The sequence below is a fragment of the Strix uralensis genome, chromosome 2 (genome assembly GCF_047716275.1).
Source record: "Strix uralensis isolate ZFMK-TIS-50842 chromosome 2, bStrUra1, whole genome shotgun sequence".
In the NCBI taxonomy this organism is placed as follows: domain Eukaryota; kingdom Metazoa; phylum Chordata; class Aves; order Strigiformes; family Strigidae; genus Strix; species Strix uralensis.
The window spans coordinates 48,755,435-48,780,927 of record NC_133973.1 but is presented as its reverse complement, the minus strand read 5'-3'; the positions used below and the strand labels follow the sequence as shown (position 1 = coordinate 48,780,927).

Here is a 25,493-nt window from a genome sequence, read left to right as displayed (position 1 = left end):
TTTTCTAGGCTGAAGAGCTTACCTCATTTATTTGTTTCTTGTGTGGAAGCTGGTCCACAACTCTAATTATTTTTGTTGCCCTTCTCTGTTAACTGCAAGGTGGTTTATACAGCATTCGAACTGATAACTCTTCCAGTTTCTAGAGCTTTAACAGACAGGAACAGAAAATTATTTACATGATGCTCACACTTTACAGTTATCTTTGGTGACAGAAGGACCTTACACCTGGTGTCAGCAGGGAGACCTTACTTTCATATAAGCAGTCCAAATGCCACATCGTTACTGTATTACTATGTGCTGTCTAGAGAAGGCCTATTACATGTCATAAATGGAGAAGTCACCGTAATATTAGGACTTGTGAGTGAATTTACTTCAGAAGATATTAAAAAAACTCTTGCAATCCAAGTCCTATTTTCTGGGAATGAAGACACTGCGTTCAATTACAATTAAATTCACTTCCTAAAAATGAGTGCATGCTAAAACATCATAGCCAGTAACCCTTGCATATCAGAAGCCATTCATTCTATGGCAAGTTTAAATAGTGTCTTGCTTAAGTTCTCACAAATTTGCGGAACAACTGAATGATGCTCAGTAAACTTCGGGACATTAAAAGAGGGAAAGTAGGTAAAGGGGAGCTTCCTAGCAAACGCCTCACACCTCCATTTGCACTCAGTAACATCTTTGTAACCCCTGACTACATTTAATGAGACAGTAGCCCAGAGAGTATAGTATGGTAGGCAGCCCTGAGCTGGTTCTGTGGCTGGGATACTTTATGAAGAAACTCTACATGACAGCTAGAAGCAGCTTATTTTCAGGTGTGTCTTGATGCTGCCTTTTTATTATCACTCTTCACAGTCTCCCAGGCTGCTATAGCCATTAGCTACATTAGCCATTAGCTGCTAGTCAGCAGATAAACATTCATAGGTTATGTTTCCAATGGATTAAAAGGAAAGTGCTTAGTGATTTGTAGAGGGAAGGGAGACATACCACTGAAATAACAGGTCAAAAGAACAAATACCTCCACACCCTCTCTTTTGTTTACAGCCTGTAATAGGAAATAGTTGTGTCAGTGTTTGCTTGGTTTCTGTATGTTTTGGCTGTTGGGTTGTTTTTTTCACACACCAGCAAGGAAGACGGAAATATTTTTTTAAATGGGCAAATGTAGACCCATCTATGCCATAGTGCATCCACCATATAACTCTGCCTGCAGTGTAACTGCATGCAACATGTGCTAACGGAAGGAGCTACTTTCTTCTTTTTTTTGTTTTGATTTGCATAGCTACACTACCCTCCTCACTACATGACATAGACAAAAATGCTGTCCTCTTCATAGAGAGAATAGTTGTACTGTCATCTAAGATTTTGTCATCAGCAAAGGTCTAAGAAAATGTCAGATCTTGAACCAGTACAGCTACACAGGCAAAACTTGGTAGAGCAGGCTGGGCCTGTGCTTACAAAACAATTAAGCTGGCAGGCAAATTCTATGGGAGGTCTGATGCTGTAATCTCCTTTTATCTCAGAGGCAGTATTTAAAACAGAGAACTGATTTCACCAGTATGAATCACGTGGGTAAGATCTACTCATATGAGGAAAGATTATTTTGGGAGCCTGCTCCTGATGTTGGCAAACAATAATTACAGAGCAGGAAACACTGACATCAGTTTTAAGGAACACTTAAGAGAAAAACACTATCAGAACTTTTGAGAAGTAAGTAAAAATACATGCTGAGCTTCTGAAGTATGAATACCCTTTGCAAGTGGAAAGACCATGTTAAGGACTACCAGGGTCTTCTCTTAGAGGGTCAGGGAGTGAACACTCTAAAAATGAAAATCATGTTGTCCCATGTACTACCTTTAGTAACCTTGGCCCAAACAGGTAAATTTATGAGCAATTCAGTTATAATTGAATGTTATTGGTGGGTGCCTCCAGGTAAACTTTTCACAAACACTTCCAATATTAATGCATGTATCAAAAGAAAATCTAGCCTGTTCTCCCACAGTTCTGCTGACTCAGGGAGGTGGATGTGAACTAAAAATAGGGCAAACTAACCTAATAAGAACAATAACTTAAAAAAGATAAATCTGTTTGCAAGCATTCCAAATTGCCTTATTCTCAGTTGCTTCTTCTGGGCTTTATCTTCAATCAAATATACTTTGCTCCTCATTAGTATTAAGTCAGTAACGATTAAGTGCAAGATGCAATTACAAATTGAAGATGTAATAGAAGAAAAGCAGCTTCCACTGCCTTCTTAAGAAGCACAATGATGTATATATGTGCAGATTCATAGATCATGAAACTGGAACAACTATTACATAATCTAGTCTCATTTGCAAAAGGCCAAAGAATTTCATGACAAGATTCCTGCGTGACAGCCATGACTTTTGACTGAACTGGAACATGTTATTTAGAAAATAAAATCCATCCTAGAGGCAGGACAGGCCCCAAGTCAAGCAGAGCTCAAGTGAAAGAACTGCCGCCGAAGCATCTTGATCCCCATGAACACTAGCTGGAAAAGAAATGTGACCCTCAGCAGCTTACCCACCTGAGCCCGCTCCCCTGGCACAGCTGGAAGCAAACCCAGGTAGGACCCATTGAAAGAACAAACTGCAGCTGAGGCAGCGTGCAGCCTCTAAGCCTTGATGTCCTCCTGTCCTGATGGCTGGAGGCTCAGCGAAGCTGTCAGATGTTCTGGCACTGAGGAGGGATATGCAGTATTTCAGGATAAAGAAGTATGCGGCTCCTTCAACAGGGCACTGGTTAGCGAGCAGCAGACTGGGGGCACCACCGCAAAATGAAGACATTGCAATGGGACTGCAGAGTCAAACTGGCCATAGTGCATTTGCAATTCAAAACAGAATGGCAGGTGCTTGCTGGCCCATGACTGATGCTGAGGGTTGGCCATGGTCAACAGACCAAAAATGTGTAACCACTGCTCTAATGACACTCTGTGTTTTATTGATCAATCCAGAAACTGGAGATAACATCAGTTCATATGTTTTGGATTTCTACTAACCAATTCTTTTTCACTTGTACATTACTGTACACTCCTGATGTATGGCTAAAAGGACCTAGCCTCAGCTTTAACATAGACAAGGGTTAATCTACTGAAATCAACTGAGTTACAGCTAAGCTATTGGGTGAATTTGGTCCAGAATTCAATCTCTACTTCTGCTTCTACATAAAGATACTTAACGTCTATCAATTATTGCATGTCAGATGTAGGACAGCATCGTGTATAAACCATTACTCTAAATAAAGCAAAAAAACCCCATTTTTCCCCCTGCACAGGAGGCACATACTCTCTGCAGCTCCCCAGCTGGCAGGCAAAAGCACCCTGGGAAGAACTACTTTCCCATAGGGAGAGCACTGGGCTTCTCTACCAGATCCCTGATTCATCCAGTGCCTTTCACAAGAGCTCTTCACCTTATGCCATCTGTCTATGTGTGCGTAGGAAAGGAAAGCAGATTACATGGAAACAAAGGTATAAGCACATATTGGGATAGACAGTTCTGGCTGCACTGAGTGTCTGTGCATGATGGTGCAGTTGTAGTGTGTGGTTATACACTACGCTACACGTACTTCTTGCCTGTATAGTTAGTATTTGGCTCCTAATTCTGTATTTCTTCTTCTCCACATTCATGTATGTGTTGGGTTTCTTTTTACATTTTATATATATGTTACGTTATATGGTGTTTACGTTTTTGAAGAAAGGGCAGACAAAATCTATTTAAATGGTCTTCCACTCCTTTTTAAAGATATAATACAAACCTTCATAGCAACGACAACAGCAGTTTAAGAAATTGGTAGTATTCTCCTAATAAAAGCTGCTTCTAAAATACCATTGCATATATGCATTTACAAGCAAGGAATGCAATACATACAATGTAATGCTTTCTCCCTGTGTTTGTGTCATTTGTGAATCCTGCAAAAATATCTGTAGTTCTGTATATCTGATGAATACATATTGCAACAAGTTTTTGCAGACTAAGATATTTCAGACCGTATACCAGTTGCATGTCCTCTGATATAGTAAAGGGAAACCACAGCAGATTCTTGGTGTCTGCTTGCGATTATTTATTTTTTTTAAAGTGCGCCAAAGATTGCTACACGTCCCCAGGCACAAACTACATTTGGCATGTTTTTATGGGTTTGTCCTTTTATGTAGTAGCCAACATTTATGGAAGTGAAAATTAATCCAGAGCAAAACCCAAGCTTGTAAAGGATCAAAAATATATTTGGTCAAATAAAGTAATTTTGACTTCCTTAAATGTAAGGCTATTTACATATATATTTATGCTTAGTTCCGCATTGAAGTAAACAGATGGCAGATCCCCTAAGTCGTAACATCACGTGAGAGAGAAACAGATGCATGGGACACTTTTTAACCACAATAAAAACCCACAATAAAAAATTCATCATTAGCTCCTCCAATTAAAATTGCATATACCTTTCAGTGATACAGGACAGAGAGATACGAAGATCTATGGAAGCTCATGGAAAAAAAAAAAATCTGAAATAATTCTAAGGGTTGCATCAGACCCTCTCAAAACACCGTTTGCAAATATGAAGGGAGTAAGGCATCCAGGTATGAAAATACAGGAATTCAAGGCATGCACACTTTTCTCACAATTATTTAAAATTTTGTGCTTAGCATTTCATTGCTTAACAGCAGCAACAAAGAAACTGTCTAAAGGAGCCTAGTGCTCCCTTAAACCATTATACATCTCCAGTGAGTGAAAGTACTAAAATGTTCTCCTCTACCCTTCAATAAAAAAGGAAAGGTGTTTTCCAAATGTACTTGAATAATTTGAAAATTCATGTACTCAGATTTCTTCTAAAAAATCAATAAAATAAACAAAATGGCTAAGGCAGATGATACCTAAAATGATGTGAGAGTTGTGATCTTCAACTGCTTCTGATTCTCCAAAGTACTGTAGATTCAGTGGCCCCAAGATTTTTATACCTAATTCCTAAGGAACTGTAAAAGTCTGTAGCCTCTGAATCTCAAGAGACAGCAGTAGAAGTAAATCCAGGCTTGGGAGCAGGCACTGGGCTTGCCAGGGTGAACCTCAGATGGCCCTGATGCTTAATAGTGCCTTCGCAGAACCTGTTTTATCTGCCATAAAGATAGGTCCTAAGTCTTCAGCTAGTCTGTCCTTGTAATGGTGATGCTAAGCAGAGAAAACTAGTTGGGTACTTCCACACAGGGACCCGGGGCCACTTCCTGCACAGGCAAATGGGATCTGGCCACAGCTGGAGCTGCCTGAGAACAGGCGTCTGACAGTAGCACGGATGTCATGTAACCATGATCTTGGGAACAGCCTGGTATTCTTGGGATCGCATTGCCAAGGACAGAGCAGACCCAGCAAAAACCACCTATTTGCTTCTTTACATCATCTTGAAGATAGATTCACTTTAAATTAATGAAAACTGCTGCTTAATTCCTGTGTGGCACTCTACCCACCAACATACCCGTAAGGACAGGCCAAACCAACCACCTACCTGCCTACTCCCCCTCCTCCCCTGTAGCTCACCTTGGCTAAATCAGGTGGTTTTCTGCCTCTCGGTTTTTTTAAGGTTCCTTGAGTTGTGCCCAACTTTCCTTGTGTTGCAGAAGAGCCTGTATTCCTGATTCAGGCTCAATCTCACATTAGACTCAAAGCACAAGGAGGTAGGTACAGCAATGGAAACGTACGTTTCATCGCCCTGGATTCCGTTAGCTGACCTAACCCTAAGGACTTCAGCCAGTTTTGAAAATAAAACATTGGTACCCAAGTCCCAACAGTACTTTCCCAGATGCTCCCACTGAGGCCTGCACTGGATGACAGAAACATGAAATACGAGGAAAAGAAACTTGCAGTGTGTTCAAGGGAAAGATGAGACCAAGCAGTAGGTTTTAAAGTTTTCAAGTAAGTTTCGATGTGTATTTGCTTTATCTGCAGCACTGTCCTCATAAATTGCCATTGTTTCCTTTTATGAAAGACACTATCTGGAATGACCTTCCCGAACAAAGTGTGTTGAAATGCGTTTGTTTCTTTCAAGGTGAGGACTGGTAATTCTCAAGGTGCACATCGATCCTTCAAGGAGCTGCCCACATGTGGAACCAAAGTGAAACTCTTGATCCCAAGGGACATAAATAATTTTTTTTTTAAAAGGCAAATAATTTCACAAGGCTTTGTACTTACTCTTTGGTATTTCCTCTTATGGTACCTCTGCCATCCAGTTAAACTAAGAGCTTGCCTCACTTACGGGCCTTTTTAGTACCGACGCACGCAGGCAAACCCTGACACTGTGACTCCCAGGCTGAGATCCACAGCCCAGCAATGCTTTGCAGCTTGCTGAAAGTTATCCAGGGGCAACTGCCATACCTTGAATGTGCAGCATGATACGACTGGCAGTGACGTTTATCCCATTTAAAACAATGAAGGCCCCCATGACCAAACCATGGGTATCCTAGGGTTAAAGTAGGAGAAGCAATGCTCACTTAAAAAAATGGATGGGAAAGTGGTAGATGAGAAAGTGGTCTAAACCAGCAGTTCGCTCCAGACAAGAAATGGATAAATGCAAAACTATACAAACCAGGACTGGAGAAACACTATTTGTGGGATTCTTTTCTTGACTAACAAAACTGCTAAACACACCAGTACGAATAAAGCCTGCAACTGTAATTGGTTTGTTTTTCTGTTGTGCATTAAGGCTGAGGTACTTGTGTCACTCAGAGAGAGATTTTCCCGGCATTCAGATACGTGGAAGTTAAGAAAGTAAAGAAGGCAAAGATTGAGTGAGGGATGGGCCATGGGAATTGACTGAAGCACGATGGCTCATCAATGTTCTAGTCAGTTAAGAAAACCCAAAGAGTGTCTTGGGAAAAAATTAATGGCAATTTATATCACAACAGTACTAGGCACTCCAAAAACATCAGGTTTCAATACACATTGAAACTTACCTGAGAATTGCCTTCAATGTCCCCTGTTCTCCTGCTCTTGGAAGGATACAGGGGTTTTCTTTAGTCCTACTGTGACACTTCCTGCCAAGCTAGCAGACTCCATAGCCTAAAATCAGAGGATCTAGTGGCAGATATCCATTAAAAATATTCACAGTTTTAAGGCTTTAAATAAGTAATTCCTGTTTAAATGAAAAGGACGCCAACTGTTTCAGAAAAGAACTAACCCCCTTTCCATCTTCTAAAATTTGAGCTGATTCTGAAGTTATATTTCTTTTCTTAACAAAAATTGCTTCCTAAGAATGGGCCTATATTAAGAACTTGAAAGCCCAGATAATTAATTTTAGAGATGCATAATAACCAATGAACGGTATTAAAAACTCATCTGTAAATATCACAGACTTCACTTGCCACAAGTTACATCATTCTAAGGTAGCAAAGCCATCCTGGGGTACCATCCTGAGGTTCAGCATAATAAAATGATACTAAAATGTTAACTGAGACACCCTCTTTCATTTATATTAACGAAGTACGTGCCTTGGTTACTGGCCCACCACTGTATATGCTGCCTTCAAAGGAGTGGGATCAGAGAAAGTACTGAAGATCTTAAAGATCTTATAGGAACTTGATATCCATGTTACTAGATCATCCGTCAAGGGGCAATTCACTTTAGCTCTTCAGGACACCAGCTCTGAATTCTTCTTACTTAAGACATACTTGACTGTGCTTGCTTGTATCACTCCTTGTGGCCCTAACAAGTACGGTGTCTTGCATTGTATTTCACCAGGCAATTTTTTTTTGCCTGAAGATAACATAGATCTGCTGTCTGACAAAATATCACTGTATAAGCACACACTTTCCATAAATGTTTATTCAAAATGTCTCCATTGTCCATTATTGGTACTCAGAAAGATCTAAAACATCATAATGAATTCCTGTTTTATTCGTGTACTCTAGCTGTCACCTTAATTTCCACAGAAATTATACTGGAATGCACGATACTGTAAATACTGGCATCATATTGTCACTTCTTTCTTTAAAATCTTTTAAAATGTCAGACTACATGGAGTAATATATTCAAACGGATTGTTATATCTGAGCTTTTGACAGAGAAATCTTAAGACAGCCTGTACGAACACACTGCAGTAACAACACGTGAGCTAACTTTCCCTATTAAAACAGCTCCAAAACCCTTCCATGAACAAACTAACAGTCTTCTTTAAAGTTGATTCTAATTATAACACTATCAAGTAGAAAACATTAATTTAGGTCAGCTCCAAAAGACTGTTGCTATTTCTTGTCATATCAGAACAATGTCTCAACTACAGCATTGAATTTAATTACTGAAGTTTGATGTTTAAATATGTTTTAATTAGGACTGTGACTGAATTCTGGTGTTAAATGATCTAATTTCCAGTACTAAACTGTTGCATCCATCATGCACTTTCACACATTGGCACTGTCTCTGCATTTCTGCGTGTACATATATGTATCGTTACTATTATTTCTCTACTGCCTTGCCAATGGTGCATACCATGTTGGGGAAAGGAGTGCCCATTCCTGATGGGAATAATAAAAGGTTCAAATAAGAAGTAAGGAAACAGTCCAATTATTTGAAATTAGTATGTGAAAAAAAAGGGCAGCTCTCAGATTCTTACTCCTGGGGTACAGCAGCCTTGTAAAGCTGCCTGCACGAGCTGAAGGAGCCTTCCCTCACCTTTAACCAAAGGCCACCAAAGGACTTTATTTTTACCATCACCTTCCTGGCTCTCCTTCATCCTCCTGCCCCCCCCAACCGCAGCTCCCCACGACTCTCTGCCTTACACCTCCCGAAGCGAACAGGAAACTCCTCACGGGGCTCTTAAGCCGAGAAACGGGGGTCTGAGCACTCCTGGGTGCACTGACCCTGCCGGGGCTGGCCTGGGGGCTCGCCCGGGCCCGGGCGGGTGGCTGCGGGGGGGAGGCGGCTGCCGGCCGGGCCGGACGCGCCGCTGGGCCGGGGCCGCCGCGCGGGGCCCGGCCACCGGGACCGGCTGCCGGGACCGGCCGCCTGCTCCTCCGAGCGCACGCCGCTCCTCCGCACTCGTTACTGAAGACGCGCAGCTTTTTTTCTCGGAATGGGGCTTTACCGAGTCACACGCCCCCCGTTACCTGAGCCGAAACCGCGGCTTCGTGCGCCGGCACTTTCCCGGATGCGGCAGGCCGTGCCACAGCGCTTCCCAAAGGCTCCCTCATTCGCCATGGGCTCAGGGGGATATTTTTTTTTTTTTATTTTAAAGAAGGGACCAGAAATTCTGCCCGGCTGTCACTGTGCTCCCCCAAGTCCCCGCAGCAAGGCCAGCCCGGGCGGGACCCGCACCCGAAGCGCGGGCACAGGCCCCCCCAGCAGCCCTCGCTTTGCTTTCCCCGCGGGGGCGCGGCCCCACACAAAGGGACCTGCCCTAAAACGGCGCTGGCCTCTCCCTCCTCTCTCCCTCGCCCCCCCTCCACGCACTCGCCCCCCGCCCCGCAGCGCCCGGGGAGGCTGGGGCGGGAGGGCCGAGGTGTGGCCGGGCCCCCGCCCGGGGCCGGGCCCGACTCACCAGGCGCGGCTGGGGGCAGGTGTGCTCCAGCTCCTCCATGGCCTCCGAGCGCCGCGCCTCAGAGGGGGATTTCGGGATACCTGTTTCTGACTCAGCATCGGGCGCGAGCACTGGCATGGCCGGCGCCAGCCTCGCCCGCCGCCGCCGCCCGGGCCCGCCCGGCGCGGGGCTCCGCCGTCACGCGCGTGCCCGCCCCGCGGGGGGTCTCCCCGGGAGCCGCCCGGGGGCACGGCCGCCGCGCGTCGCCATGGCAACCGGGCGCCCTCCTCTGCGCCGCCCCGCCCTCCTCCCTCCGCGCGGGGGACGCCGCCGCGCTCATTTGCATGCGGCCTCCTCGTTGGCTGCCGCCCCGCCGCGGACCCCGCCAGGGACCCCGCCGGCTCCCGGGCGGCCCCGGCCCCCCCGGGGCTTCCCCCGCCCCCCCCGGGCGCCTGCTAAAGTCCGCCGGGACCGCGTCTCCCCGCGCCGCCCCGGGGCGGGGTGCGCCCTCCCGAGCGCGGGCAGGCCCGGCGTAGCGCCACGCACCGCGGCGTGAGCATTTGGTGGGGGGCAGAGCCGTCCCGTGAGCCGCCCTGGCGTGGCTCCCCCCGCGCAGCCAGGCCAAGGTGCCGCTGCAGCGCCCGCCTCCCGCCGGCCCCGGTCGGCCTCGGGAACTCCCTCACGGCGACCGGCGGTGCGGTTTGACTCGTTCCAAACCGACCGCGGTGGCGGGGAGGGGCGGGGGAGGGGGCGGCGCGGGCGGGAGCGCGCGGTGCTGAACGGACAGCTCCCGCCCGCCGCGCCCGGCCGCGCGCGCCGCCCGCGCCGCACCGCCCCCTGCTGGGCGGCGGCGGCCCCCGGGGGGGCGGCGGCCCCGGGGGCGGGAGGGGAGCGGCCGCCTGCTCCCCCCGCTCCGGGCAGGAACAAGGTGCTGGGAGCGGCTTTTCGGAGTGTAGGGCTGAAATGCCTGGGCGCTGCCGCGGGTTACGGGGTTTTCAGTTAGTGACGTCAAAAGAATCCAGGGGACGGGGGTGCGTTTCGTTCCGAAATACATCCTCACTTCGACTGGGTTGAGTTTCTAGGCAATGCTGCTGGGAATCTGTGGTGCTAAGGAAATAAAGTGGCTTTTTATGGTATGAAACAGTTTTGGTAAAAATGCCGTTCTCTTCTGCCAGGAGATGGATAAAAGGACGTGGTCGCAGCGGTAGCAGCTCTGTCTCAATGCGGCGAAACGTTTCCATCACAGCCAAGTATGTGACAGCGTTCCCAGGCCCTTAGCGAGGAACCTGGCTAGTGCCAGCCCAGGAGTCAGAGCCACATCTTCAGCCGTGCTGCACGGCTGCTTCACCACACGCAGCTGTGGCTTCCACGCTGCTGAAGTGAAATGCCCAGCTCCCTTAAACAGCATGAGAACATGACCAAGATAATATAAAGCCAGCACTTTTTAGAACAGACAGACTCCGTTGGCTATTATTAACCTTGATGGATTTGTTAAAGTGGATTCTAGTAGTACTTAGCTGTGGTGGGCACTGTGGGAGTTGTTTTTAAAAATCAGAGTTCATCAAGGGACACAAACATTTAAGGCCATCCAAAGCCGTGAGGAGTCCCCCTGTACTCTGCACTGGTGAGGCCACACCTGGAGTATTGTGTCCAGTTTGGGCACCTCAATACGAGAGAGATATCGAGGTGCTGGAGCGAGTGCAGAGGAGGGCAACGAATCTGGTGAAGGGCCTGGAGAACAAATCCTATGAGGAGAGATTGAGGGAGCTGGGACTGTTCAGTTTGAGGAAGAGAAGGCTGAGGGGAGACCTCATCACTCTCTACAGCTACCTGAAAGGACATTGTAGAGAGGTTGGTGCTGGTCTCTTCTCACAGGTGATTAGTGACAGAACAAGAGGGAATGGCTTTAAACTGCAACAGGGGAGGTTCAGACTGGACATTAGGAAAAAAATTTTCACAGAAAGAGTGGTCAGACAGTGGAATAGGCTGCCCAGGGAGGTGGTGGAGTCACCATCCCTGGATGTGTTTAAGGGTTGTTTAGATGAGATGCTGGGGGATATGGTGTAGGGGAGAACTTTGTAGAGTAGGGCTGATGGTTGGACTCGATGATCCCAAGGGTCTTTTCCAACCTGAATGATTCTGTGATTCTGTGAGTTACAAAAGGATTGTGCTTCAGGGTCATTCCCTAGAACTTGAGAGCTTAACTTCAAATGTCTTCTCTTTTGCACATCTTCAGGGGGAGGCCAAGTGCAATACAAACAAAATATATAAGCTGAGTGAAAGGGAAAGGGGTAGGTCAGTGAAGAAGAGGAGATGAGAAAGAAAGTAGAAGGAAAGAGAATGTGAAAAGACAATGTGAAAAGAAAGAATGAGACAGCAGTCAAGAAAAAAGGAAAATACATGCCAAAAGAGGTGACTGAGCAAGGAGAACAGGTAGCCAAACTAAATCTCACAGCTGAACATTATTTGTATAACTAAGTTCCTTTATCAGTTATTCTGCGAGGACTACTCACACACTATGGAAAGCATGTTCAAATGAAATGATTAAACCATGATTAATGCAGAAGTCTGCCTGAAATTTGTAGCTCATTTTCTTAGGAAAAATATTTGCGGGAATGTTATGCTGCTAGAAGAGTATTTGGACAGGATAGCCGAGCAGTGTTAGGACTAGAGCAGGCAGAGAGAGCTGGTAGCCCTTTTATAAACCCAACCACATAGGCCAGCTCTTAAGAGACCGCTGCCAGTGAGCTGAAGGAGTAGCACTGGGTATGGACGTACCCGGGGTCAGGTGCGTGGGAACAGAGATGAATGGGAAATGGACTGGATGATTACCAATAAACTGGAAATGTAAATTCCCTTGCCTTTTATTTATTTTGAGCATGAAATGGTGAATTTCAATCTTTGCTTTCATGCTGAGAGTTTGCTACTGACTCCGGCTGTATTTTGATTTGAGAGAAGTTTTTCCATATACATATAGCATTAAAGAATGATGTCTCTCTTGCAGTAGTGTTATCACCTGTCTAAGTTGTGGCAGAATTTCAAAGTGGAAGTGGAATGCTTTTCTTGCTGTTTATTTCATTTCCACCTCTGGGAAATACTTTATAATTTTTTTTCCCTTCTGTTTGGACAGCATGATTAAGAAATGTTGTGTACCTCATTAATAGAGAGAGAGTTGAAATAACAGCAGAGAGAAGGTTGTGGGGTCTGTCATGTCTATCCAAATGGAATTTGTCACAGGCCAGCCATCTTGGCTGTGATGATCTTAGTCAACATACCAGATACTTTGAATAAGTTATCCTAAATTGGGTCTTCTTCTAACTGTGGGGGCAATATGGGCTTTCAAAAGGCTGGAGTGTGTCTTCTTTATTCTCTAAAATAAATAAATAAAAACTAGATTTGACTGGAGAAGCTCAGCAGATGGTCTTCCATAAATCCTTACAAGTCAGCCAAGTTATAAAAGAACAGTGGAACAAGAGTGATGGGTGGGAAGGTTCCTGTATCTAATTTCTTTTATGTAACCAAATATCCTGCACCAGGCTGAGTATGGTCTCCCGGGTATCCTCCTGCCATTCCTTCAGAAGTAACAGGGACATATAGCCACTGCCTTTAATGACTGAGCTCTTGGCAACAGCTGCTTGAGCTTCAATAGACATCTGATGCATAAAAATCATGTCCCAGGGTGCATAAATTAACATTACATGCAAACAAGCCAGGAAACACTGATCCCAATTCTCTTAACACTAGTTCCAAGGTCTGAATTGAATAGACAGGAAACAGGGAAAAATCTTAGCCCTTAGGACAGTTCTGTCTGTGGGGCTTTTTCTATATGGAATTTCAGTTTGCAATTAGTTCTCAAAGTATGAAAAGTATAAATAAATAATATGCTTAGGTGTTACATTTAAATCCTCTCCTTCTTCAAACTCAAAGTATTATCCCTCTCTGAGCTTCATGGGCAGCTGAACATTACAGAGACAAATATTCTGTGGAGATTCTTCCATATCTTCAAGCCCTAATTTTTAAATATCTCTCTGCTTTTCTTTTTTTTTTTTTTTTTTACCTTTTTCTATTTAGCCATCCATATTTTTAAAATCTTTTAGTGGAGCACTGATCAGTGCCCACAACTGTTAACTAGACAAACTTCACTTCCTTGTAGAAACCAGCACCTATAAAACCTCTGTCATGCTTTTACTATATTACGCATGTTAAACTGATTCTAGCAGACTAGCACTGGTAGGCCAACATGGCTGAAATCTGAACATGAATTAATGTGTCCACTTCCCTCAGAGGGGTTCTTTTCCCTATATTTGATGGACTGAGATAAGCAGGAAGCTTACTGCATCAAACTTACTACATCCAGGTTCATAGCTATGCTGTTTAGCGTACACTAATTGCATCCTTATCTTAAGGCAAAATTCCTAGAAGGAGCAACCTGTACTTGGAAATTGTGAATAAACCCATTAAAGACCTCAAACTGCTTGAGCAGGGAAAAGATATGCATTTCACAACTACTTAACAAGGAGCGCTTTCTGCTCCTTCTAATGGTAAAGCAGTGATACAGCCCGCTGTCTGCTGAAGAGTATAATGATTTACATCCAAGCCACTTCCTAACAAGGTATTTTGGCTTAGCTGCTCACAGCTGTCCAGAGATCTTACTACTACAGACAAGTCTGTGAATACTCAACAAAGTCTCCAGGCTAAGAACCGCAACATTTGCGTTATTAAAGCAAATATACTCCATTATTCTGATGTCCTTTGTGAAAACAGGGACTGGAATATATTGCAGCCCTTGGAGAATATCATCAAGTGTCTGAAGTGCCTCAGGGGATCTCAAGCACCAGTTAGCACAGCAGAAGTTGTACTTAAAATGGTTTTCACATAAGAGAGGCTGCAAGAGTCTTCTGACTTATAACCAAGTCATAACAAAGAGAAATAGACCCTCATGTAATTTCTGTTCAAAAGTCAGCAGAAAACTATGGAAAACCAGGGACTGGTATGGTTAAATAGTGTTTGACTTCAAAGCCAAACACCTACAGAAAACATCATAGAATAAATTATTGACTAACGGATGAGCTGAACTTTGCTGCAATGTATATATTTTGGATCCTGAAGGTTCTAATGACTGTCAACTGCAAGACTTTATAAGATGGAGGAATGGCTTATGTCTGGAGCAGATTAGTTAAAATACTATAGTTCTATGTATGTAAATGTGTATCTGTCTATCTATTCTATATATTCTAGACATGCTAGCATTGTTAGCCAAAAAATAGCAGGAAAAGATACCTTATTGCTGAGACAATCAATTAGTTAAATCACATATGTTTAGACTGAGGTTAAAATCTCACAATGGTAGATATTTTTTCCCCTGCATAGGTGGGGAAAAAAAAGGGAGAGAATGAAAGGTATGAATTAAACTACACCCTATGGATTTTCACCACCTCCAACACCATTGCTTTGCTGCTTCCACGGAATGTTGCCTGATATTGTAGCTTTAATTCATTTTTAAGTTGTAGTTTGTAGGAATATAACCGAAGATTGGTGAGAAGGATTGTAAACACTCTCAAGTGATTTGCAGCTGGGATGTCGAAAACCACATATATCATACTAATTGTTGTTTAGTTTTGTGTGCTCGATAGGTAAAACATCTGCATTTAGATAACATAGGCCTGTGATAGACTCAGAGGCACCTTATCTAACATGCTTGAGATTCCTGCCCTGCAGTGGGGAAGATCCAAGCACAGTGGAAAACTACGCCTGTGAACATCCCTGATATACAGGTGAAAGCAGCTTGTTTGAGATCTTTTCTTTCTTCTCCTCTTTCTGGCTAGCAAGGACCAAGCTCCATGGTGCCTGCATCCTCACTTGCGTGCCTCTGTCTGGCTCTGTTGTGGAGATTCCCTGGGTTGTGAGGTAATGAGAATAAATTTACTCTTTGCATTTTGTCTGTGTTTTTGTGGTTGTTCCTGTATCCTGCCTGTGTCAGTTCACACATAGTTCATCATTCCAGTGGAACGCACAGTGCTTACAAACTGCCACCTTTTTGTTAGAATAAATCCAAAGTATTCGTATTTATGGAAGAGTCTTATACAATTGTATACGGATTAAATCCGTAAGGTTTTTTTATATGCAATGAGTCCGTAAGTTATGAAAAGCAAAAACACAGTATTTGGTACAACATAATCTTATAGCTGCTTCTTTCCATAATTCCACAATGGAGATGTGATTTTTAATAAATGCTATATTCTCAGGTTACTTGTATAGAATCAAATTAGTCAGTCCTTATATAAGAGTTTAATTAAAAATGTCATGTTAATTCCAGTATGGTTTATATATAAATCATCTGAAATCCATAAATTCTTGAAAATAGTGGCTTTTGATGATGCCATTCATCTATGCTTTACAGCACTGTTTTGAATAAGTGGGGCTACCCACTTTGGGGTAGGTTCTTTGTGTTCTTACTCTTTCATGACTACTTTTATAAGCACTTTTGAAGAATATGGTCAGAAATTATGTTTGGTTTTTGACCAAGAGGCTATCTGTCTTCATTTTATTTTTCCACAGTCAGAGAGGTGGTCACTTAGTGTGGGAAATGTTAGGTCTGTCTGTCCCGTTATTAGATTGTTCTGTTGTCCTTGCTAATTTTAACAATCATGCTTTTAATTGTTGGGTTGTCAGGGGAGGATGAGGGATTTCTGGCAGTGGGACTCTCGATGATGGATGCACAGAGGTTGGGAAGCACTTCGATTAGCTAACCTCTGTTGGTTATTCCCTTCCCAGAACCCCAACTATCTAGTCAATCCACTGTTACCACTGTTCTTTCTTATTAGAAAGTTCTTCTTAATGTCTAACCCGATCCTGCATTGCTGCAATCTATTGGCCCTGCTTGCTTTTTCTACTGGACATAGAGAACGGATTTACTGTCTTGCTTTTTGTATGATTCATATGGTTAAGATTTTGAAACAATAGTTTGAGGATTTGGAGTAGAGAGATGACATTCAGCAGGTAGGTTGGTATTTTTGTTATGTCACTCATTACTTTTCCAGACTAAACTGCCCCAGTTGTTGCAATAGTTTCTCATAGGTCATATTTTACAGATCTTCTTGTTATCCTCCCTGTTCTATTTTGAGTTCTCTACAGATTTCTTGCAGAGTGCTGCAAGCACAGTACTACAGCTGCAACTTTACTGCTATCAAGGAATATAATACTGAATATTACAGATCTCTATATCTCAGTATAAACTTTCCCTAAATGATTCATACTCTCTGTCCTGCTTCTCACTGTTACAGATAAAGTATGATTTAAGAAAAATATTCTTCCTGTTCACATTTAAACTGTTGTTATCCCTCCTTTCCCTTCTTCCCCTCTCCCAGCTTTCTAGATATGCACTCCAATCCCCTTAAATCCACACAAAGCTAAGACTGCCTTTCTTGCACATATTTGTATTGCACTCACTTCTACACATTTTCAATCTATCTGGTGCCTTCCTTTTCCCCCAGCTCAATTTCAAATTTCTTGGACTGATTGTCAGTATTCTGTCACACTATCTTTTCCAGTATTACAAGTCTCCAATACTTTTTTTCCTCTCCACTGTTCTTGTCAATTTTTCATGCAAATGCCTTCACAGGTCTTTTCCCATACTATTTCAAATGCAAACCTGCCAAATAAAACATAAAAAATCATACTGTAAACTGCATTCAAGTGATTGTTGAGGGTTCACGTTTAATATTTTGGGTAGTTTTGAAAACTGGAAGTTTTCATAATCTGGGTAGAGATACACACTTTATTTAAAACTAAACATGTACTTACGCACTGTAAAATGATTATCTGCTAGCTAGTTTAGCTTTTACTAGTTATTAAGAGTGTTTGACCCTAAGATCTTATTTCAGTTGCTTATAGCTTTGCCACCTTTGGAACTCTCGATCTGATGTGTTACTGGCTGGGCATCTTCTACCCACTGAGCAGTTATGGACGACTTCTACCAGCATAATGTAGCTGTTTCTGGAAAAGAGATTGAGGATACCCTGCAGATATTTTGGAGGCTTTTTTGTTGAAATACTCAAGAGCTTTCATGGTTGGGAGGAGAGATTTGATATTTGTTTGGAGGTTCAGCACTCGTGATTTTCATGAAAATTGGGCAAATTTGGCCTTGGATATAAGTCACTTCATACCTGTCAGGACCCTGAGGGGACTAAAAGACCTTGATGGCCCTGACAAGCCTCACCTGGGGCCTCCACCCCACACCCTCTGCCCATGGGGTCAGGGCTTCTATTTAAGCTTCACAGCCGCCTACTTTCCCCCTGAAAATTGCCTTCCTGGATCTGGACCTATAAGTACAGACTGATTTTCTGTCTTGACCTCAGCCCTGCCTTATTTCTGTGGACCTGCTTGATCTTGGACCTGTCTTATTGCTATGATACTACCTTATGATCTGAACTCTTTGTTGGACTGGAGTACCCTCTGTTGTTCTGTCCTGCTCATCACCTTGCTTGGGTACTGTGGGACTGAGTCCTGGCTGGTGAGGACCCTGACCTGCTGGCAGTGTGATTCCCCCTTGGCTCTTGGTTTGCCTTTTCTTAAGGAGCAGATCCCTGGCAATATGTATGGTATTGGTATGCTGAGTATTTTCTTGTTTTTAGCTAACAAAGTATTTGGAAACCCTATTTATTACTGAGTGTGGGATGAGGGGAAAAGACCCACAACCCCACGAACTTGTTTAGTTTTACAGAACAACTGCCTATGTTCAGTCTTGGGACTTGGAAACTGTGAAGGCCTCTTCCTGTAAAAGGTTCTTCCATTTTCCCTAAACTAAGGCAGATCAAGGCACCAAAACTGATTGGAAGGACTTTTTCTTTCAGGTTCAGTTACTTTCTTGCTAGTGTCCACAAGGAAGAATCAAAACCATCTTAGTCAGACTTGAAAGCAAGAAAAAAAAAAGTGACTTAGTGTTGGAAAGCAGGATCAGATGCCAGTGGAATGTGGACACACAGGGAGACACCTGAGAAGCACCACAGAATACTAATTATTTGGTAAATCAGACACAGACAACCCAAATTTGTCCTCCACCATTTGTAAAAACTTTCTACTCTCACTTCCCTGTCAGAAAAGATAATCTCAACTCCTCCCTTATGATGGTAACTGTTACACTGTTTCTGAACCATTTGTACACTATAGTGATAAGGGTTTTTAAATAAAGAAGCACCAACTCCTCCCAAGATCTAAGACATAAGGAGGCTAATTATTCTGCTTTCAGTGTGACATGAATAGCATGCAGTAAAAGAAAATCTAGGCCACACTCTGTAGTGAAGCTGAAAGAAAGTATTAGGAAACGGGACAACAAACCAGTCATTTTTATTAAAAAAAAAAAAAAACCCAAACCTCATTTAGTCAAAGGCTACTTTTTTGATAGACTAATACAAATAAAATGGGAGGGGAAGGGGCAAAGACTTCCTAAAGAAATTCTGTTTTGTAAAAACAGAATGAGGGAAGAGAAGATTTAGACCGTAAAGAATCAAATATGGGAAAGAGAGAAAGAACCTCATATGCTTTCTGGATTTGCATAGTTAAATACAAAAGACAAGTTGTCAGGCTTGTATGAATTCTTACCTGTCTTTAATTATGTCAATAAAATTATTAATCCTTTCACTGAATAATTTCAGTAAAGGTTCTCGAACCCTACCCATGTGTACTTACTATGCTATGGAAGTCCTAGGACTAATTTTTCACACTGTTCAGGTATGATACTGAAATGAGATTGCTGTCATTTATTCTCATATTCAAGCTCAAAATAGCTCTAGCATTTCTGTGGGCTCTCTGGTGTATTTGAAAGGAGGTAGCATGGGCTGTTACGTCAGGCATATTCTTTTCAGCTTTGGACAACTCAGAGGAGTGAGGCTTCACTGTTTTCAGAAGTGGCCTTCTATGAGGCTTGTAGAACGTAGAGAGATGGAGGAGAGGGAGAAGGTAAACCCACTACACAGATTGTCCTGATGCATGGAACAGGATGCGGTGGAGTCTTCATCCTTGAGATTGCTCGGGCCATGTCCAGTTGAGGTTTGACTACCTACTTGACTATCTGCTCTATCTGGGCCTGCTTTGAGCAGGAGGAGGACTAGAGATCTTTAGAGGTCACTTCCAACCTGAATTATTCTAGGATACCTCACTTAGACAAGCTACCTACAGCAGGATGATAAAATGATTTATGCTGTGGTCTTAAGGGGAAGAACACTGACAGTGTATGAGCCTCAGTAAATCTGGGAGAGGTAGAAAAAATTGGGGAAGTAGTTATGGTTAAAAGGTGAGAGAGAAACTGTAAAGTAATTTCCCAGTTTCTGTATTATTGGTTGTGGATTAAATAATTTCTAAACAGGTTATGAGTTTTTGAAAAATACATGTGAGAATGAAAAAGTTAGTGACCCTCAGTAACAGCTAAACTTCTGTAGTTTTCTGCCCTAGCATAGTGAAATGTTAATGATACCAAAAGGCCAAATATAAATATGGAAAGTGATTCAGTATATAAGATTTTGTTATAATAAATGAAGGGCTCTAGCCATACAATTAGGTTGAGATGGGATTTGTGTCAGTGCTCTGAATGCATTAATAGGCTTTAATAACCCTGACCACCCTCAGCTGGGGTGTCCCCATATCCTGCTGCCCAAGGGCCAAAGAGACCCACTTCAATTCACCCCTGGGCCTTCAGTTCATGCCTGAACTATGTTGTAGGAGCGGGTGGCTCCAGCTGTGTTGCAGCTGAGCCTGGCCATGGGACCTTCTTTATCTTGACCTCAGCCCATGGACTGACATCCTGCTCTGGCCTAGGACCCCCCTCATCACCATGGACTTGCCTGGTGATTGTTGGGCTGTGTCTGACCCACATTACTGTCACTGGACCTGACCCTCACTTGTGTTTCTGGCTTGCCTGTGGTGATGAGGCAAGTCCGAAATCTTGTTTGATGACCCAGACTCTTGGCTGGGCCTGCCCAGCTCACTTTGCTTGGGGGTCCCCTGTCCTTAGGGAGCAGCTGACCCTTGCTGCACCCTGACAGTTAGCTCAGGCCTTCCTAAGCCCTGAATCAAGCACAGTGGGGTCTGGCCCATGGCTGTGTGGGGTCTTCTCTGGTGATCCCTCCCAAGTCATCATCCTGACCCTGGGCTTTGCTGTCCCCACCATGCTGGCCCCCTGCCCAGCCCCAGCTCCTGAGTGAACCCTCCTCCCAGAGCCCACCTGGCAGCCTCTGGGGGCTGGCCTCCAGGGTTTCTGCCGCCCACAAGTCCCCTCTGCCATGGCCTGCTCCCAGGCCTTTTGTCCCTGCCATGGCTCAGTGTCCATGAAGTAGCCCACTGACAACCCACACTGATTGAATCACTCTAGAGGAAACCCCTTCTGAACCCAGATCTCTAAGGCGTGAGGACACACCTTGTGGGAAGTGGAGGCTGCTGCCAGGGCCCTGAGGGCACCAACAGCCCTGACCAGCCCCACCTAGGTCCCCTGCCCTCTCCTTCAGGGTTCTGTTTGACAGGTCCCCTGCCCTCTCCTTCAGGGTTCTGTTTGGCTGGCACTGTCAGTCCTTGCTGGAGCTGGACTGTAGAAGTGCTGCTGGTCTCCAGCTCAGCCACAGCTGTGCCCCTGGCTTCCTAGCCTGATGTTGGACCTGTCTTATCACTAGGACTAGTCTGGTGATGCCCAGGCTGTGTCTGACGCTGGTTCATCGGGCCTGATCTGGTCCCCACCCACGGGCTGACTTTGTGGCTTGTCCTTCAACCTGCCTTATCACCACAGACTTGTCTGGTGACCACTGGGCTGCATCTGACCCAGGTTACCGTCACTGGACCTGACCCCATGTCACACCTCTGGTTTGACTTCAGACCTGCCTCATCACCACAGACTTGTCTGCTCTGGGTTCTGGGCTGACTCTGACTCCCATCCCAGGGCTGCCCTGCTCGCAGCCCTCAGGAGCTGGGGGTCGAGGTCCTGACTGTCCTGCCAGCCTCGCCATGCTGGGCTCTCTGCACGCAGGGAGGGGTTGGCCCTTGCTGCTTCCTCACGCTGTGAGTACAGCCTTCACCAGCACCCATCCAGCAACAGAGAGGTGTCAGGATTACAATGAGACTTTGCAGCATCTCATGATGCTGTCCTCCTTTCTGCTGATGAGACGTTAAATGGTGAACACTGAGAGCATTCACCCATGGAAGCACATTTGATCTTCAGCCAGGTCTTGAAATGTAACAGCCTCTCTGCAATAATGTTCTGCTTACACATTAATTGTTCATTTTTGTGCAATTGTAAAGAGAGAGTGCTGAAAGTAGTTAAAACAGAGACTTTCATGCTGTGGCAATAACTGTATGCTCTTGAATACCACTGGCATCAGACTTAATTCTTAGACATTATAATTATGTGAGGGCTCATTCTCTGTGAGTTTGCTCTCACTTGTCTTCCCTATTTAATTTACATTATAATATTTTGTACTTTTCTTCTAGGCTTGAATAGGAATATTGTATTAGGCAAGCAGGTGATGAGATTCTGCTCGCTGTTGTGGTTAGTGAAATTCCACCAATTCTGGTCAAGTTACTAGAATTTGCTGTAACTTAACCACAATCAGAATTCAATGTTTGGGTTTGTTTTTTTTTTTTTTTTAAAAAAGAAGTATCTCTGGATGTTCATCCCATAGACCTCTTTTTTCTGTCAGAATGTATTTCGTGTTTACATTTCAGAGCCTTAACATCCTAATAGCGACTTCATTCTCTTCACTCTGATGTTAGCAGGTAACTCAGGTAGGAAATTAAAAAGAGCTGTGCAGTGAACAAAAGGCCTAACAAAAGGCATTTACAGGCCTAGTAAGCAAGGAACCTCCCCTCTGAACATAAATGTCTGCATTATCTTTATTGATAAACAAGCAGAGAATCATCTATTTCTTCGTATTTCTATCAGTTAACTATCTGTGAAGAGTTTGAAAACAAAAACCTCTTGGTAAGTAATACCTTGAGATTTTTTATTTTTAATTTATGTAATCTGTGCTCCTAGGAGTTTAGTCACCCATACAGTTAAGTAATTCATGTTGAAATGTCACGTGAATAGCATAGCTTAGTAAGCTGCTGCTGAAATTCAGTCAGATCATATTAGATGTAAAAACTTTAAGTTAATTGAGTGATAACATCAATTAATTCAGACCAATGTAAGGATTAAAAGCAAGAGAATGAAATACTCCATGTTTGTAGGAAACATATACATAAAGCATATACACTCATATCCTGAGCACTAGCATGCACACACATACACAATTCTCTACAAAGACAGTTTGTACTTAACAACGATATAATAATGTTTAGGTATTTTGAGTCAGATGTACAGTTGAATTTTCTATCTTGCTAAAATCCATGGTTTACTCGCATTCTGTTTTTTATACCACCCTCCTAGTTTTTTATACCATCCCTTTCAGTTTCAACAGATTTTTTCCATCATAAAAAAATTACCAACCATAAAATTAATGTGTAATGTCTGAATCTAAGAGTTTTAACTTTTTGTCCTACTGTCTTTGAGTCAGATCAAGCATGCCCTAGATATAAAAAGGAAAACAAGAATAATCCTCAATGCAGTAATTATTTTGTCAATTTAACTTAGGCTTGATACTATTTTCCATTTGTACTTTCATATGTTAATATATACTAGTGTTTATATTATCTTGGAGCTCTTGCAATGAGTTTACAATATTTTCTATTCATAACTTATCTATTTAAATTACAGCTCTAAGAAAACAACATGGAAAATACATTTTTGTCACCTTTCGTTGAAATCTGGGAGTTTCCTGAGCTTCCTCTTCTGTACTGTATTTTTGGCTGCCTACCATCTTCGTTACTGTGCTTCTCTTGCACTTTTCTCTGCAGCTATCACACTTTCCTTGAGAGAACCTTGGGTGGCTCTGAACTGCACAGCGGAATTCCCACTTCTTGTACTGAAAAGACAATTGAGCAAAGGTCATGCCAAGTTGTTCTTGTATGACTGTCCCAAGGGAGGTTAAAGATCAGCTCAAAGTAATCTGCTGTGATCAAGCCATTTAGCAGAGGAAGTCCCAAATCTTGCTGTTTTTTTTTTTTCCTTTTCCAAAGCAAAGCACATCCCCTGCCCCCCGCCCCTTTTTTTCCCCTGTAGCATTTAAATATGCTTGTTATGCTGTGCTGTGGGAAACAGATGCATTCTTGTTATGGCCGGAGATGAATGTCAGGACTGAACTAGCATTCATGAAAAAGACTTTTGTTCTCTGCTGGCCCACAGTGGAGCTATGGCAACAACTTCAGTTTGGTAAATTAACTGTATCACTGTGTACTGGCTCAAATCATGGCATCACCTGAATGATAAACATGCCACTGTTTGTATGACAGCTGACAAAGAGTATTGTTTTACTTTAATCAAAAGCATTAAAAAACAGTCAATTCAAAATTCCAAAGCATGTGAAAACTAGGCATGTGTGAAATGCAGTATCACTCTATTTTACTCAAACTGAACAATTTCATGACTGTTATTTTATAAATGTTTCTCTATCATAGCTTAAAAAATTGAGTAACTTCTGAATTTGAACCCCACGTCATGCTTGGTGATGTGATCTTGTTTTCTGCACGTGTTTAAAATAAAGAAATAAAAGTGGATACACTGCACTAAATGAAAGGCTTCTGCAGGTCAGACAGGCATTCTTCCTATAGCTGTCTGTGTTTCCAAGGATGCGGGTTTGGTACAGCTAAGCTGACTTAATAACTAGGTGCTGCTGAGGGGGTGGTCTCATTCTCTCGAGTGCCTGGGAATGGGCACTCTGGCTGTGGGGGTGGCCAGCTTCTTTCAGCACCAGGGAGCTGCCACAGGCGGTTAGAGCGGTTCTTCTGCTTCCATCTAGGACTAGGTCCAGCAATGAGAGGTAGTTGTTGTACTAGGAACTGAGTAGATAAGTTAGAAGGATCAAAATCTGGTAGGTTTTTTATTTCTCCCTTACCAATGCAAAGGAATCCTTGTGGAGAAGGAAAATAATTTTCAGTTTCAGACCCATAAGAATTCTCTCTTCTAGATGGTTGAAAATAGTCAGTTTATCCAGGCCAAATAATACTAGCTAATGCTCCTGCAATAGCATATCAGCCTTAAGGACAGAGTCCTATTTGCTCTCAAACAGCTCTGAAGTGTCGGTGCTACCTGCCTTTGTAAGAAGCTGGAGTCAGTGCCTACATGTTTTCATGAGCAGCAAACGCTTCTCCAGAAAATTCTGCAAATGGAGGCAGCAAGTTCTTTGCGTAGTGACTGGCCAGCACTGATGTTTTTGGAAAAAAAGATCAAGGTTAATCTGTGATGAAACAGCACAAACCCCACCGGTTTCTCTGGGTTTCTTAATGAAGGCACAGGCAGACAGATCTAAGCCATTTTAGAGAGGGCTTGTAATGCTTCAGTTGTCTTCACTAAGGCTTTTAAAAACATTTCCAACTATACTTGAAACTGAAACGTGTCCTTTTCCAGACAGAGTTCTTGCTCCAGCTGAAGGCTGGTGTGTAATACTCTTGACACACGCAAGTGAAGGCATCTCTGTAGCATCAAGATGAGCAGAACATACCCCACCTTCCCACCCTGCCAGTCAGGTGTACGCAAGGAAAAAGCTCTAATAGGTCTTTTCTCTGAGCCCTCCACGCACTTGGTCTCTTAAGAAATCCAGTCTGAATCTGTGTTTTTTTTTTTTTTTTTTTTTTTTTTTTTCCCCATGTCTAGCAAGGAAAGTTAAAAAAAAAGATAAAGGGATTTGGGAAATCAGAGGGCATCCATTACATCAGCTATTTTGTCACTAAGCTGGCCAACCACTACCCGTCTCTGAAGAGACTAGGGAGTAATTTACTGAAGGAGTTCCTGAAACTTGTGACAGAGGGTAATACCTCGTTTAAATACGTAAAAAGAAAACCGTGGCTCCTATGGATTATAGTCATAGTCTGTTGTGATCACCCCCCTAGCTTTAGTGGTTAGATATTGCTTA

The 25,493-nt window shown here is 43.4% G+C and overlaps 1 protein-coding gene across 2 annotated transcripts in view; it reads right to left on the bottom strand.

The window, feature by feature from the left end:
- Positions 1–24,552, bottom strand: part of PCYT1B (phosphate cytidylyltransferase 1B, choline) — a 47,668-nt gene extending 23,116 nt beyond the window's left edge. Inside the window, exons 1-2 of one of the 2 annotated variants that reach the window (XM_074858592.1) lie at positions 24,477–24,552; positions 23,277–23,447 (exon numbers count right to left, since the gene is read on the bottom strand). In XM_074858592.1, the coding sequence (XP_074714693.1) occupies positions 23,277–23,447; positions 24,477–24,530 (225 nt within the window). In that variant the 5' untranslated portion in view covers positions 24,531–24,552. Of the gene's footprint in view, positions 1–9,525; positions 9,713–23,276; positions 23,448–24,476 lie in introns of those variants that run through there. The other variant, XM_074858593.1, reaches the window with a different exon arrangement.
- Positions 24,553–25,493: the final 941 nt, after the last annotated feature.